At 35.1% G+C, this 17,891-nt stretch overlaps 1 protein-coding gene and 1 long non-coding RNA gene across 2 annotated transcripts; one reads left to right on the top strand and one right to left on the bottom strand.

The window, feature by feature from the left end:
• Window positions 1–4,067: 4,067 nt before the first annotated feature.
• Window positions 4,068–6,429, bottom strand: LOC120635794. Its single transcript, XR_005659305.1, has 3 exons — window positions 5,943–6,429; window positions 4,970–5,276; window positions 4,068–4,250 (listed from the first exon to the last, which is right to left on the bottom strand). It is a non-coding gene; the product is annotated as an uncharacterized LOC120635794 (long non-coding RNA).
• A 3,683-nt stretch (window positions 6,430–10,112) lies between these two features.
• LOC120635790 (uncharacterized protein PFB0765w) lies at window positions 10,113–16,587 on the top strand. The gene is made up of 5 exons (XM_039906950.1): window positions 10,113–10,430; window positions 11,258–11,419; window positions 12,219–12,393; window positions 13,486–13,623; window positions 14,077–16,587. The coding sequence occupies exons 1-5, from the start codon at window positions 10,206–10,208 to the stop codon at window positions 16,446–16,448; spliced, it is 3,072 nt and encodes a 1,023-aa protein (XP_039762884.1). The 5' UTR covers window positions 10,113–10,205; the 3' UTR covers window positions 16,449–16,587.
• Window positions 16,588–17,891: the final 1,304 nt, after the last annotated feature.

Here is a 17,891-nt window from a genome sequence, read left to right as displayed (position 1 = left end):
TTTTACTATAAAACTTTATCGTTTTATTTTACCACTGTTACCTGTCTAAACACCCATACCCGATAACCTCCAATATATTCGATACACTCGTAGATACTTTCCAAAATGTTTAACGTTAATGATTTCCCCATAACACCCATACCAAACACCCGATACCGACACGTTTCAAAAACCCGTTATCGAATCCTCCAAAACACCCTTAACCGATATCCTCCCACCCGACACTTCACAGAACCAGTTACTGATGTCTCCCAAAACACTAATAGATAAATGAACAAATTTACAGTTTTATTAGTGTTATTAGCTTGATTGATGCCCAACACGGTTTTCTACAGTATCTAGTTTAATGTCGTATGTCTCTGACATCTCAAGGTCTGTCGCCTCTCAAATCCGGGTTGACTCTTTATACTGATTTTAGCAGTGCATTTGACAAAGTAGATCATAACGTATTGTTAAGAAGACCCAAACACTATGGCGTACACCGAAGATTGTGGAGGCGGTTTAAGTCTACCTTAGCAATAAGGTACTGAGAATGGTTAATGCAGGCTACAAATCTGATCCGTTGGTTCCAACGTCTGGTGTGCCCCAAGGTTCTCACTCGGGTCCAATTTTATTCTTAATTTTTATAAATGACTAGCGCACCCAGCCCACTTCGCCGGGCTAGATATAATAAACTTACATCATTCAATTTTTAATTTAAGTCTCATAATATATTAAATCATTTATTTATATCCGTATTCATTCTCTTCTATTCTCTTCTGGAGCGGGTGAAGATCATTATCTACACCTATGTACACCCAACAATAGAATATAATCATAGTAAATAAAAGCTGTATTTGACAGTTCAAAAATAGGAGTGCTCCGATCGTCACCAAACTTTACAGGATTACTCGCCAGGTCAATCCGGAGATTCCCTGAAAGTTTCATTGAAATCGGTCCAGCCGTTTCGGACCCTATACGGAACATACCCACACACTTTCTCTTTTATATATATAGAGATATTACTAATCATATAAGATACAGCAAATACACAATTTTTGCAGATGACTTAAAAATCTATATTGATATAAGGTTACAAGAAGCATACTTCCATAATGCCTTTATGCTCCAAGAATCTAAAAGCATTATGCTCCAAGAGGATCTTAAAGCAATTAACATATGATGTCAAAATAATAATATTCTTTTAAATCCTTCTAAATGTGTCCATATAAGGTTTACCAGGAATAAGTATACTTCCCAACTACATATACCTTAGGACAAAACTTCATTTAACAGGAGCTAAATGTTATAAAAGACCAGGGTGTTCAAATAGACATTAGGCTTTTTTAACATAGTTAAAAAAGCTTCCCAAATTTGCCGCTTTAGAAACGGCACAATGCAAACTACTTTTTAATAATATGGTTCGTAGTCAGCTCGAGTACGCATCGTCAATTTGGAATGCTCAGTACCAAATTCATATTGCAAGGATTGTCCTTATCATTCGGAATACCAGGCTAAGCTGAAACACTTCCAAATGCTTTCCCTCGATGACCGACGGTGCATTACTGACCGTGGAAACTTTGTCTGTTTATAAGTTGTCAACAAAGGTAGCAATATTGGGTTAGGCTCACATAAATAAAATACAGTATATTGAGAAGTTACTTATTTACTTTGAACTTCGGATGTTTATGATAAATACCTCTAGTGGGAAGCATTTGTCATACTAATACTTTCCAGGTTATTAACGCAGGTTCTTATAATTTATTATACCTAAGTGGGTACCTGCCTACTTATAGGTAATAGGTTTATATAGATTTGTTATTTATATTAGTTTTTATCTACACTTGGAGGAAATTTTTTCATTTGTTTTCATTTATATTTCCTTGATTTAACTAGTTGGTAGATACTTCTAAAAACGTAAAATAATGCCTAAAGTCCAACTCAAAGTCAGAGTCAAAAATATCTTTATTCAAGTAGGCCCATAGATGGCACATGTGATGCGTACATTACATGAGAAATGTGTACACGGTAGTGAGAACATCTCAAAATGTTATATTAAGTCAAAATTCAGATTTAGACAATTCAAGACAAACAGTTTGCGTTCAGGAATCGGGAATACTCAACAACTGATCTCGTAATTATATAATTTATTTAATCCCAACTGATTACTATCACAAAATTTATTTTTTTATAGGTTTCAATGAAAACCGAAATAATACTTCACACGCTTTAGAGGTACATTATGTACTGTCCCTGAGACCTATCTGTGAAATCGAAAACCTTACAGTTTTGAATAAACCGCAGTGGTTTTTACTGAAAAAAATCATATTGTAATATGACATACCTACATTTTTTTTTTGTGTACAAAAACATAACTTAACCGCTAATTAATGAAACGATGATCACTGTAAAAGTGTAAAGTTCACTGCATATTTATTAAAATATCCAAATACAAAAAAAAAAGGTAAGGTTCTCAGGGCTTTTGGCACATATTTGGAGTAATTACATACAGCGTGGGATGATAATACTGTTTTTGGGATACGAAAGAGTACTGTAAATCGCATTTTGAAATTATTTTTGTAGTTTTATAGTTTATTTTCCCATTGTTATTGTTAAAACTTCAATCAAATGCAGACGAAAATAGGTAAATAATGACGAAAATAGGTGGATTTAATGTCAAAAATCAATGCAAGGTTTATATCCTCCTTGGTCCTATTGAATTTTTTTCTATCATTTATTATTTTTCTTTTGTTTTTTTAAATTATTAACAATGCTTAAGATAGATTAAAAAACTATTCAAAATGATGGTCGATTGTTGAGATTTGATTGTCGATTGATTGCTGATGCCAATAAAAAAAAAAAAGTGGAAAAGCGCGGGATACTTCGAATTTGGCGGACGTGGTTTTTAGGTTTTAATTTTTAATTATTGAAAAAAGTGGATCAGATACGGAATTTAGTGTTTAAGAGTATTTAGTAAATTGTTTCTAGATATCTATTTTATTATTTTGTGTTATTATTAGTGTATGTATTAATTATTGAGAGTTGGTAAGTTTTTTTTCTTTATATGGGGGTCGATCCCCCGGACGACCCCGGAGGTCCGGGGCCTGGCCCTGGACCTCCTGTAGGATATAACGTCATCATTGATGATTCGTCAATGGACACTGAGGATGGCTTTGTTCCTCCTTCACAACGAAAACGCACGAAACCGCGAAAAAGGTGTCGTCATTGCAATTGTAAAAAACGAAAGAGTAAGGATGGAAAATTGTATGTCCAAGCATGTCAGTGCGAAGACTCTGACGGAAAAATTATTCCAATTGTTTTAGATGATATTAAAGATGAGAACAAAAATATGTTACCTCCTAAAAGCCATGCCCCACCGGTCAATACTGGTGCCAACATGACTCAACCCACTGCCTCGGGTCTCTCACAACCACTACCTAGAAAGTATGTTAGCACAGATTCCGGCCCTTTCACTGTCCACATACAAAGAGTCACCTCATCCCCAAATTATCCAATTACTTTGCATCCAATACAGTTTGGCAAAGATTTGAAAAAATATAAAATAAATAATATTGTTAATGGCAGTTTAAAACGCATAGGCAGAAATAGATTGTCCATGGCTTTTTCCAATTATGAGGATGCCAACTTGTTTACAGAGAGCTCATTGATAGTGGGCCTCTCTTACAAAGTTTTCATTCCTAGCTTTACTGTTACAGAAGTGGGTATAGTGAAAGGTGTGCCCCAAGACTGGACGGAAGAAGATATCCAGGAAAATATCAATGTTCCTATAGGATGTGGTAAAATCATAAAGGTAAGACGTATTAAAAGAAAAAATGTTACTGATGGTACAGCTTTATTTTCAAATACAAACATGGTTGTATTGACGTTTGATGGTCAAATTTTACCAAAAAGGGTTTACATGTGTTGTACAGCACTCCCTGTTGAATTATATATTTTCCCAACCATCCAGTGCTACAATTGTTGCAAATTTGGCCACACTAAAATTCAATGCAGATCCAAGCCCCGTTGCTTTAAATGTGGGGATGAACACCCCTCAGACACTTGTGCCGTTGTCTCTGATAATGCTCGTTGTCCTCATTGCACAGGTTGCCACTTTACGACTAGTAAGTTGTGTCCAGAATTTTCTAGACAGCAGAAAATCAAAATTTCAATGGCCCAGAGCTGCATATCATATGCAGAGGCGGCTAAAGTCCATCCCCCTTCTTCATCAAAGTCTTATGCTGATGTAGCTGCTACCTCTCCTCCACAATCTGAAAATGAAAATCATCCTTCATCAAACTTCAATTCATATGTACCATCAGCACCAAACAGTTCTCATAAAAAAACTGTGTTTGTTCAACGTCGTGTACCTCCAAAACAAACTGGAGGATATGACCGTTCCATGCATCAATCGATTGACAGTGATTACAATAATCCTAATTCTCAGATGCCTGATGGTTATGTCTTAAAATAGAGATCATCAAATACAATCCCACAACAATCCATTGCAGAATTAATTTTGGAACTTATAAAATTACTCTCTAATTCTAGTTTAAATAAGACTTCTAATACTATCTCTTCACCGTCCAACGTCGCAAATTCTTTATTGACAGCTCTAAACCAAATCTTTAATTATGGACCACAAAATCCTTCAGTGGAACTGTAGGAGTGCCATAAGCAAAAAAACTGATATTCTTTACTTGCTAAATAAATATAAGCCTATGGCTATGTGTCTCTCTGAGACTTGGTTAAAACCAGAGTTCTCTTTCAGGATCTCTGGTTTTGTTACTGTGAGAAATGATAGGCTTGATGGATATGGTGGAGTGGCCATACTCATTGCCAAAGCTTTCTCCTATAAAGTTTTTTCACTCCCTCCCCTCAGTGATGGCATTAATGCCATTGCTGTGATTGTAAATAAAATTTGTATTATTTCTGTTTATATTCCTCACCCTTCTTATTCCTTATATAATGAGTTTAGTCATTTACTTACTACTTTACCTAGTCCATTTTTAGTACTTGGGGATTTCAATTGTCAAAATCAGTCATGGGGTAGTACTAGTTCTAATTATTATGGTGAATTGATGGCAGATATTTTAGACTCTCAAAATATATGTATTTTGAACAATGGCACTCCAACTCGACGTACTGGTCCTGGTGAATGCCTTAGTGCTCCTGACCTATCTCTTTGCTCTCCAAGTATGGCCTCTCTGATATCCTGGAGTGTACTTGATCATTCTTATGGCAGTGATCACTTACCACTTGTTCTTACTTTACCTATCTCTTGCCCTCCTTCTAACCTACAATACAGTTCTAAATTAAAACATAAGCTGCCAGATGACTGGACTACATTTAAACATTATGATGATTCAAAAATATCTAGCCTTCCTACGGTTAAAGGTGGTAATGAAACAATATGTGCAGATGCATTTAGTAAAATTCTTATTGATGCTGCTAACACTTTATTCCCACAACGAGGTAATAGACAAGGTAAAATTCCATTTCCCCCTTGGTGGGATCATGAATGCACAATTGCCATTAAGCAACGGAAAGAGGCTGAGAAAAAATATTGTTCCATGATGACTACGGATAATTTTGAAAATTATTCTCAAACAGTTTCTACAACTCGTAAGCTCCTCAAAAAGAAGAAATTTGAGGGTTGGAAACGATTTTGCGAGTCCATAAGTCCTGATATTTGTCCATCGGTAGTTTGGAGAAATATTAGAAGGTTTAAATCAGCTTTCTATGAATCTCCATCTGGTGCATTACCTATTGAGCTAGCCGACCAATTTATGGATAAGTTGGCTCCTCCATCAGTTCCTGACTTTAATAATGTCCAGTGTTGTACTTTTTCCTCTAAAGCTTGTAGTTATACAGACCTCAATGCTCCCTTTTCTTTGTCTGAACTAGAAGGGGTTTTATCTTATGTAAAAGATTCATCCCCAGGCAAAGACGGCATTACTTACTCTTTCTTAATAAACAGCAGTGTCGCTTCCTTGAACTACTATTTGAGTATTATTAATGCCATTGTGTTGTCTGGTAATATTCCTTCTTCTTGGAAAACCCAAGCTATAATTCCCATATTAAAACCAAACAAACCAGCCTCTGATGTTTCTTCTTTTCGCCCAATAGCCCTATCCTCTGTTCTTGCTAAAATAGCTGAGCATCTTGTAAAAAACAGGTTAGAATTTTTCATTGAAAATAATAATATTTTGACAGCTAATCAGCTGGGATTCAGAAAAGGCCGTAGTACCACAGACAATATTAGTATTTTGGTTTCGGATATTCGGCTAGCTTTCTCGAGTAATGAGTCGGTTCTTGCGGCCTTTCTTGATATCAGCTCAGCGTATGATAATGTGCTGATCTCAGTTATGCATAGAAAACTTCATGACCTCCATGTACCACAATTATTAATTACATTTATTATCAATATGCTTTCTGAGAGGTGTATTAAATTAGACCTATATAACGGTACTCAACTTTCAAGGCTGGCATGGAGAGGTTTACCCCAGGGGTCCGTCCTCAGTCCATTACTGTATAATATTTATACATATGATTTAGAAAAATCATTAAACTCTGATGTAAATATTTTGCAATATGCTGATGATCTACTCTTATACAAGTCGGATAAGTGTATTGAAAATTCTAGTAACTGTTTAACTACAACTCTTAAAAAGCTAAATTACTGGTTAGATGTCCACAGACTGGAATTGTCTGTTAATAAAAGCACTGTTGTTCTATTTTCTAGACGGAGAATCTATCCCGATTTCAACGTCCTTTATAGGGATAATCCTATCCCTGTAAAGTCTGAAGCGAAATTCTTGGGCGTTATTTTAGACTCCAGACTTGCTGGAGTCCCTCACTGTAACTATATTGTAGCTAAGTGTGAAAAAAACTTAAATATGATCAGGTGTCTAACCGGTGTCTGGTGGGGTGCTCATTCTTTTTCCTTGCGTCTTATTTATAATGCCCTTATTCGTAGCTTATTAGATTACGCCACTTTTATTCTAGAGCCCTGTAGTGCCGTTGCTCTTAGGAAATTAGATAGCGTGCAGGCAAAAGCGCTAAGGATCATCCTTGGTGCTATGAAATCTACTCCTATCAATGCTGTGCAAATAGAGTGCGTTGAACCCCCTCTATGTTTAAGACGACAATTTCTAGCTGATAGGTATCTATTTAAAGCTATGCAATTTTCACAGCATCCTTTACGTGATAAACTTCAACTCCTCTTAGAATTTATAGATACTTGTTCGTACTGGTCCCATAAATCTGCCCCGTGTCTTATCAAAAGCTATCGAATGTTTTGCTCCATACAAGCGCCGATCTATAGTACATATTGCTATCCTACTTTTTATTCTAAATATAATGCATTAATAATCTCTCCGGATGTTAGAATCCAGGTATTCCAAGAGACCAGTTGGAAGCTCCTCAATATGTAAACATATTAAAAATAAATTTTACTTGTAATGAAAAAGTCTAAAACACCACTGTGGTGTTTTCCTGGGTACCAGGTCACACTGGAATTTCTGGAAATGAACGTGCTGACCAGCTTGCCAATGAGGCTATATCATGCGGAGATATTGCCGACTAATGTAACTATGCCTATGATTTATGTGCACTGCCAAAACATTCCCTTCAGGAATCTTGGAAAATGGCTTGGTCGATTTCTAGCCAGTCAAAGGGTAAATCTTTCGCTAGGATTCAAAACTCTATTCCGTCAAAGCCATGGTTCTCGGGTTTAAAGTTGAGCAGGAGAGTGACATGTATCTTGACGCGTATGCGTTTGGGCCACGTTTGTTCTCCTGTGCAACTGGCGAAATTTGGAATTGTGGATAGAGATTTGTGCGAATGTGGTGAGGTGGGTGACCTGAACCACATATTCTTATCATGCTCAAAATATAACCGGGATTCATTTTACCAGGGTCTTATTAAGTTAAACATCCCACTTCCTACTTCCGTTGACATCCTCTTGTCCATTAATGAACCTTGTATATATAAACTTTTTTCCTCATTTATCCTATTGTATGATATAAAGTTGTAAATAAGTAGCTAGTTTAAGTATTCCATATTATTAAATTATATTATTATTAAATCCATATATTTGTTAGGATTTAAATTTAAATAGCATTATATTTTCCACTTCTTTGTTATTTTTTTAATTTAATCTTATTTTTGAACGAGACGATCGGTTGTCATTCCGATTGGTTAACGCCGGTAGACGCATAACGGCGGGAACCAATCAAATTGCTTGGATTCTACCTGGACGCTATGAGTTTTGGCGGGAAATTGGGTTTTTTCTTGGCGGGTTGGATCCTTCTTTTAGAGAGTTATGGAGTGAATTGCGAGGTTGTAAAACGATAAGTTCCTATTGTCATAGTTTATAAATTAATTTAATAAAGTGATATTTGTATGGTATGTTTATTTGCATCTTTTCGTGGCCTCATCGCTATCCTACTAAAGTTATAATATATTTAATCCTTTCCTGATCCTATTAATTCTTTTCGAAATTCCGTTTCCTTTTTATAAAAAACTTAGTTTTTTTTTAATATAAAAAGTTTCCTCGTTTAAAAAAAAATGTATAAATAAGAACAATACTTGACCACAGAATAAGCAATTGACTATGGTTCAATCGCTCAGCGCGCAGAACTATGGAGGGTAGAGGTAAGGAGAGTCATCTTATATGGGAGAAAAGTTGAAAAAGTTGTTGCGCTAAATAACAGTTCAAAAATCCTCCACAATGGCGCTGGTGGATGCACAGGGTATGGTATGAATGTAGCAATCGTAGATGAATTGAAGTATGCCGAGTTGAAAAATTTAATGTCATTATCGACTAAAGTAGTTAATTATTGAGAATTTCAACAACTTACGTTGTACAAAATATTGTGGTAAATATAACCTTACAGATTTATTATAACCAAACGTGCGTTTAGAGTGATTCAAGCCTACTCTAACAATATTTATATTTGGCGCTTCTTTTAAGAGTTACCCTGATGCAAATGTGGCGCCATCCTAATTTAATACATTTTGACGACACTTTTTCATATACACAGATTACTCTCCTTACCTCTACCCTCCATACGCAGAACCAATAAACCAAAAAGAAGAACCTCAACAGCTAAGTTGGAATTATGTGAGCATTGATGTAGGTATCATGGAAACAAAAGTACTCTGTACTTACTTTTTCATTTTCATTATCCGAATTGATGTACATATCGTACGGTTTGTTAACAATGATATAATCTTCGTTTTCAAATATTTTATCGACAGCCATTTTGATTACTATATTAACAAAGCCGCGAAAGTTTTAAATGCGTTCAGATTACAAAAGCTTTTCAGTTTTTAATGTTTGAAATCGATTTTCCTTTTCAATTTTTAGTGAAATTAAAGATGTTATCCTTGGACAAAAATGCAGTAGGAGATTATGAAACGCTACCTGTAGAGCTCTATCAAAATATACGTTCAATATATCCTCCAGAGGCATTTTGCCCTCAGACATACGGATTATTTTACTTTAACGCGATTTTACATTCCTTATTTCTTTGTGTTTTTTTGGTAAATTGAATAATATTCTTAATCGTTCTCTGTCAGTAAATCATATATTTTTCTGGCATGTAAAATCAAAAAAAGCAAACAAGAAGTTTACAATGTCATAATAAGTTGCATCTTTAAATGTAAACATTCTTTTTGTTATTTATTAGAGTAAAGTTTATTTTAAATCATTAAGAAAGAAATAAAAACTTGCCTAAAAGAAATCTCTTTATTTGGTTTGTTTTCATTTATTTTATCACACTTGTTTTTTATAATATACTTTACATAAAATGTATAAAAATATTATTCATATAACCTCAACAGCGAAGTTATTTATACTATTATAACTTAGAAAATGGTTAAAAAATGGTGTTCAGAATTCATCCATTTTTCGAGCAGTAAACTCGCAAACTATTCAGATTTGCAAGCGATGATAGTAAGATTAAAGATATTAAATCAATTTTTCAAGTTTACTCCTAGAAAACTTGGGTCAACTAAGAACAAGGCTCAACAATATCACAAATGTCAAATATGTTTATTCTAGGTTTTTCGTCAGTGGTTATAACCCTATACAAAAAAAACTCCACGTAGTAGGTCATAGATTTTCATTGGTATAGCTTTTCAATTTAGTCGAATTGCAATTATCCTGTCAAGTAAACATACTTTAAAAAAAGTATAAGAATATTATTTTTCCACCCAAAATGAAGCGAATAAAACGGCATAAAATAAAGCAGGAGACAGCGGAGACATCCTCGTCTCGATTTCGAGATCAGGAAGAGCACGATTTGGCCTATTACATCCATGATCGCGTTGAGTTGATGCATCAAGTATTTTCCGTGATAAAACCTAAGGAGTTAAAAGCTATGGCTCCAGAATGCGTTTATCATATTACTGTTGATGATTTACAGGAACTGTGCACTGAGGAGGTTAGCTGTGTTCTTTAATTAAGTGAACACTTTTAGAAAAAGACTTGTGTGTGGTGTATGATATTAACTGTTCTTTTTCTTCTTTAATAAGGGAGTAAGGACAAAAATTGATTCCTTCAGATCCATTTCAATCTGTAAACAGTTCTGGATTGGCTAAATTTGGCAATTGCTTATGGTATCATGTCTTGGGACAGCATCATAAACAGCACCAAGATAATATTTTCTAGGCAAGGTTGTTTGAAAACCAAAACGGAAAAGTTGTATTTCATATTAGTTATAAAACTATCTATTTTTTTATTGTAATAATGCCTTTAAAAAACATCCCTTTTTTACTTTCATACATATTATAATGTACAAAATAATCTATCATAATACAAGAGCCACAGATGGATTGTTTAGGGCATCAAACAATATCAATCTGGCACTACTACCTAAGAACTATGTGAAATTAATAATTATTAAATTTTAATTGAGAAGATTACAAACAAATGTTTTCTCCTTACATTAGTATAGAAGTATAGTTATACTATTGAATAGATTTATTTTACACTTCTGTTGATGGAGGTGCACTGTTTGAGCTTGAACTATTGTTTGGTTCTCAAAAACATTTTCTCTCTCTCCCTGGGCTTCTCTCTGTACTTGGTCGGCCGAAACCTTCCCTTGTATGTTCCAAAGAACATATTATATTGGCAAATTGTTTCTCAACAGAAACCTTCTAGTGTTATACACATAGCAAATATAGCTATATAGAAATCTATCCCAGTGGTTGGGAAAACATTGTTCATAAACAGATATTCTTTTTATGATTCCCCCTTCATGTATTTCAGCTGCTGGGCATATCCTCAAAGCGTCTCTGTGCCATCCTGGACGGAGCAGACCCTCCCACTGACACAGAGTCTTCAAGCTCAGAAAATAATCTGGAGACCATTTCTTTAGACAGTATATCTTCGGATGATGAAGTCCTGAGCCAGCACAGTACTAAAAAGAAGGTATTTATTTATTTTTGTACAACACAATGCAATTATTTTACCTAATAGAAAAATCTCATTTTAACAGCTGTATATAAGCTGTATATAATATTTCAAGTTTTAATGTTCTATGCCTAGTGACTATTGGAAAACACTTTAAATAAATAGAGTGATTCAAGAGGATGGTTTATATCCTATACAGATGTTATGGATATATAGATGGTTTATGAAAGTGTGAACTGAATGGATTTGGATGAAATTGTGCATGCATTGACATGGAAAAAATCATTGGCTACCTATTATCCCGATTCCTTAATTAGTTCCCTAGGGAAAATTGAAAATTGTTTCGCTAAGCAGCAGGCAGACAGACTTGGTATTCTTGTAACCTATGCTTTTTATGAATGTGGTTACTATTAATTGCTGGTGTGTCTTATGAATAAATAAATAATAAATAAATATGCAATGGAAAAGGACATGTACTTTCTGCCTTTTCATGGTAAGATTAAAAACTTAACGAGCAAAGCTTGAGACCCAAGTCCACGCAGACGAAGTCACTGGCAGAAGCTAGTGTATAATACATAGATAACTTAGTAGAGTGACGGTTATAATTTTGGAGGTTTGTAAAATTGCAAGAGTGGTAGAGTCACTACAAACTGACATTTGCCGATGTGTGTGTGCTCTGCCAGCGCAGAAGCTCTGCCTACCCTAAAAATTTTGTATAACTAAGGGCGGAGGATTGTTCCATTTTTGGCACCTCCCTTCTCTATGCATACCCTGGTCAAAAACCCTGTGCACGCGACTGTGCGTGTGTGTGTGACAGCACAAGCACCGGAAGCACAAGTCGCGCAAGCACCGGCGCCGGAGCCCGCGCGGCGAGGAGGCCGGCGAGGCGCACAGCCGCGCCAACCGCGCCGGCCTCACGGTGCTGGAGCTGCTGGAGCTGCAGGCGCGCGCGCGGGCCATCCGCGCACAGCTGCAGCAGGACAACGCGCACGGTGAGAACCCTGTTACCACGGAGTTAACGCTCATTATCGCGTGTCACGACGTACAGTGCAGTGACATACCTAATCTGTGAACCAAAATGTTATAAAGAACCTTATTACTAGCCAATTAAAGTTCATAGTCCCGTATCAGAATGTACAGTGCAGTGCAATACCTAATATGCGAACCAAATGTCATAAAAAACCTTATAACTAGGTGATTAAAGTTATATAGAATGTACAGTGCAGTGAAATACCTAATCAGTGATTTAAAATGTCATAAAGAACATTACTATTAGCCAATTAAAGTATACTATACCATACCATAGTCGCGTATCACAACGTAGAGTGCCGTTACGTACCTAACCCATAAATGAAATGTTATACAGAACTTCATAGTTAGCGAGACACGCGCGATTATGAACTTTAGTTCATAAACGCGCGTGACAGCGTACGTTGCAGGTAAATACCTAACTAAAGATCCAAGTGTTAACAAAGAACCTTATTAAAATATAGTAACAGTACATAATCGCGTATCAAAACGTACAATTCAGTGACATACCTAACCTGTGAACCAAGATGTCATACAGAACCTTATAACCAGCCATTTCAAGTTCATAATCGTTTATCACAATGTACAGTTCCTAACTTTTAACTTTTAGACTCAAATGTCATAAAGGACCTTACCACTAGCCTGCAGTTACGTACCTAACCCATGGATGAAATGTTATACAGAACTTCATTATTAGTTTTTTAAAGTACATAATCGCGTATCACAACGTAGAATGCAGTGACATACCTAACCAACCAAATGTTATACAGAACTAAATTACTAGCGACTTAAAGTTCATAACCTATAAACCAAATGTCTTACGGAACTTTATTACTAGCCTTTTAAAGTTCATAGTCCCATAACACATTGTACAGTGCAGTTATACACTTAACCTATGAACCAAAAGTCCCTATAGAACCTTATAACTAGCATTTTAAAGTTCATAATCGCTCGTACACTTAAGGTGTAGGTACCAACCACTTTCAAAACATCTACTCCCCTGACAGCAATATGAACAGAAAATAAACAATATTAATTTACCTGTATCTCTTTAGCATCATCAGGTAATACCCAACAGAGTGAGACGAAACATAACGACTCTTCGGAAGATGAGGTGGAGATCAAAGAAGAGCCTGCTGAGGTGGTGGAGATCAGCAGTGAAGACGAGAAGCCCAAGATTGAGGATCTGCCTGGTAAGACTCCTATAATTGCTATCAACCCATTACCGGACCATTACAGGGCACGGGTCTCCTCCCACAATGAAAAGGGGTTAAGGCGGTGGATACCTGCCCACTGGGCTATCACCGCCCAAATGGCTTTATTGGTAAGGAAATTTGCACGGTTGTATACCAATATATATGAGGTCAGTTTTGGGTTTAAGCCCTTTTCACTCTGAGAGGATCTCTTACAGTAAGCCCGTAATGGATTGATGATAATGATAATAACGACGTAATTTACTAGTAATTCCTGTCGGCTTCGTCTGCTTAAAACCTCTAATAAAACAAATTTTTCCTATCCACACTTTCATACCCAGCGCATCGCAGCGGCTCTGAAACTGTCATTTTCAATAAACATAGATAAGGTTTTTCCCTATAAGGTCGCAGTTAATAATTATAAAATACATTTCATTTTATTATCATTTGCAGTTAAGCCACCTTCTCCAAGCAAGCAGACACCAGGCAACTCCAAAACAGTGACAAAAAGAGTAAAAGATTTAATTGTAACAGTACCAAAGCCAAAACAAAGTAAAAAAATTGTATTAAATCGAACCAAAATTGTTACGACCGCAAGTAGTAGCGCCGCAATAAATAAAACTGTAGAAAGCAGTGGCAAAGAAGGTACCACTAAATCAAAAGCCAGTATAGATACTGTAGGCAAAACAAAAGTCGTAAGTACCAAAGAAAATGCTACAAAAACAGGGACACTAGAAAACACTAATGTATCTGTAGTTAAAAACAAAGAGCAATCAACATTGGTTAATATGAAAACTAAACTGAAAAAGAAACAAAAGAAAAAATATAACAAGCCAGATAAAGAAGAAGACCACGATGAAATAACCTTACAGTTATCTGATACAGAAAAAATGGATCTCTTGGAAGACTTAGACAGAAAAACCTATGAAAACGTTACTAGTTCTACTGAAGATTCAGAAAGCAGCTCCGATAGTGATTCGGAAAATGATACTTCTCAAGATGCTAATATAATTACAAAAGATAAAAATGCTAGTAATTGTGGAGAAACGAATGCATCTATAGAGGTAAATTGTAAAACTGATAAATGTGATGAACATATTACAAAAGATAAAGAAATTCTTGTAACAGAAGAAGTAAAAGAAAAGGTTAAAACAGATACGAGTATTGAAAATAAAGAAGTGAGCATAGCGGAACTGGAAGTAGTAGACACTAAGGAGAACATTGCTAATCTTGAAGGTAATACAAACATGAATATCCATATGTCGTCGAACAAAATTACGATAATCGAACTTGACACGAATCAAAGTCTAAATATAGGAGTAGAAACTTCTCAAACTACTGATTCTAACAAAGATCTTGAAAACCTAATTACAAATGTGTCTGTAAATAAAAGTCTGGACATGGAAATTGAAGGCATGGAAGCTAATATAATGGATAACAACAAGATGGAATCACAACAAGCAATTAAATCAATTATTGTACAATTAAGAAAAGACAATTTTTATGAATCTGAAGGAAATGAAACGCCACTTTCAAGTAAATCTGTTATTATTACAGTTGATAGTGAAAATACTGAAGGACCGAGAAATGAAAATTCTTATGGAGATAAAACAAACAAAAACATAAAATCGCTAGAAAATTCAAATAAAAGTGATTCTTATGCAACTGATACAAATGATACCGTTGAGTCTATGGAAGAAGGAGAAATAACTAATACAGATAAATATTTATCTGAAGGAGAGATCGTAGATCAAGAAGACGAAACACAAACTCATAACACACAGTTCATTAGCATATCAGATGTAGTGTGTGTGTCAGATGAAGACGTAGATAAGCGTAAAAAGAAAAGAAAGAAAGAGAAAAAGTCTAAAAAGGAAAAAAAATCCAAGAAATCCAAGTTGGATTTTCATGAAGGTGCCGACCAAAACTTTTTTAGAGAAGACGATGTAAATATAGTTGTAATTGAAGAAGATATAGAAAAAATTGACGTACACGAAAAAACGGAAAGCAATCGTAAAGTTGTTGATATTCATGAAAATAGTAGGAATATTGATGATAGTATCGTATCTTTAGATGATGATGAAGATGATATATACGAAACCTTAGAAATTTCTGATGACTCTTCATGCTATGAGGTTGAAGGTATTTCTGTCTCTAAAGAGCCGACTGCAGCAGAAATAGTAGCTTTATCTGCGAAAATAGATGAAATACAAACCAATGAATTAATTTTTATAAATGAAAAAGTTGATAATGGTGAAAATAACGAAAGCGTGATAAACAATACGGATATTGGTGAAGAAATAGAAAATGTGTCATGGCGTGATCGCTATTTAGGGAGCAGAAAGGTCAAAAGAGTTTTAACAACGTCAAATATACTGAATGCTTTAAGAAAAAAGAATAAAGAACTAAAAAGAAAACTTGAGGAATCAAAAGAGAAGACTCAAGTAGTTACAGAGGAAGATATACCAGTATTAGCAGAGATAAATGATTTTGTAGAAGGATCCATTGAACATTTTAATACTTTACAAGGTTCTTCAAAATACGTAGACCCCGTCATTTCAGAAGAACCAAAAGAGACTAATAAAGATCCAGAAGATATAAGTAAAGAATCGGGAGAAAATACAAATACAGAGGGAATTGAAAGAAGTGTCAAACAAGTTACGAAAGAGATGGAAAAAGATGCAAAACAATTGTTGAAAATGTACAAAAGGCTACTCAAATACAATGATATTAATAAAAAGAAAGATCCGAACAAAAAGAAGAAGAAAAAGCATAAGAAAAACAAGGTAAAGGACACAGCTTTAAAGGCGGGAGCAGACGTGTAACACGCAATGAAGAAGTCACTAAGTAAATAAAGCTTGAAATGTCTTCCTGCCTTTCCAAAAATTATATACAACTTTAAAAAATATATTATTGTCTGATATTATAATCGAAAGTGACCATCATTTTCGTTGGCTGACTGTTGTACGTTTTTTTATTGTTTACGAACGAAATACCTATTCGATCGCGTGGAAGAAAGAGCGCCATCTATTGACAAGCCTGTTTCCCAGTATTGTCACTAGATAGCATCAAACTATGGAGGGTAGAGGTAAGGAGAGTCATCTTATATGGGAGAAAAGTTGAAAAAGTGTCCAGTTGTTGCGCTATATAACAGTTCAAATCAGCTTGCGCTATATTCAGTTCAATCTTCCACAATGGCGCTGGTGGATGCACAGGGTATGGTATGAATGTAGCAATCGTAGATGAATTGAAGTATGCCGAGTTAAAAAATATAATGTCATTATCGACTAAAGTAGTTAATTATTGAGAATTTCAACAACTTACGTTGTACAAAATATTGTGGTAAATATAACCTTACTTCCTTGTATCTCCATACTTCCTTGTTTATTTTTCAAGCCTACTCTAACAATATTTATATTTGGCGCTTCTTTTAAGAATTACCCTGATGCAAATGTGGCGCCATCCTATTTTAATACATTTTGACGACACTTTTTCATATACACAGATGACTCTCCTTACCTCTACCCTCCATACATCAAACAAGTTACGAAAGAGATGGAAAAAGATGCAAAAAAAATTAAATTAAATAAATAAAATTTAAATGAAAGCTTTATTACCACATAATCTAATAAGCAGCTGTTGGTAGAAAATCTCATATATTCAACTGGCCATTACCAGTGCAGAAAAGTGCTGGTAAGATGGCAACACCAATGCAGATTTGCGCTGTAGAAAACCGCAGCTACAAATTCATTACCACTTTATTTTTGGCTGTGGACCCATAATGCATTTGTTAGCTGACAAAGAACTGTTACTCGGCTGAAGCTAAAATAGGTTTTTATTTCTTTACTCCGTAGTTTTTAACTCATCGTGAAAATGACAAAAAGTAAACAATTCCTACTTCTCCAAAGCGCGAAGTGATACCGAAAAAAATCACCAATAAAAATTGGGTCTTTTTCCGAAACAGTTTAAGACAGATAGTAAAATATTAAATGAATGATTGAAGCAAATAGATATATAGAATGATAGAAGCACATTTACCTGTTTTTATTTTATTTATTTCAAGGGTGGTGAGTATGTATTTCATGGATTAAACATGGATGAATATCGAAGAGGATACAATTACTACATTTTGATCAAAACAGAAGATTGAACATTACCTCGTCCGTAGTAACCCTTATATTTTGTTTTTAGTATTGGTAGCACTGATTAGTGATTACCATAGACTAAAACGTTACATTTGTTTTTTATGTCATTTTTGACACAGAACG

This window comes from Pararge aegeria, chromosome 27 (genome assembly GCF_905163445.1).
Source record: "Pararge aegeria chromosome 27, ilParAegt1.1, whole genome shotgun sequence".
NCBI classification, from domain to species: Eukaryota; Metazoa; Arthropoda; class Insecta; order Lepidoptera; family Nymphalidae; genus Pararge; species Pararge aegeria.
Note: the sequence above shows the minus strand (reverse complement) of the source record. Positions and strands in the feature narration are given on the sequence as shown.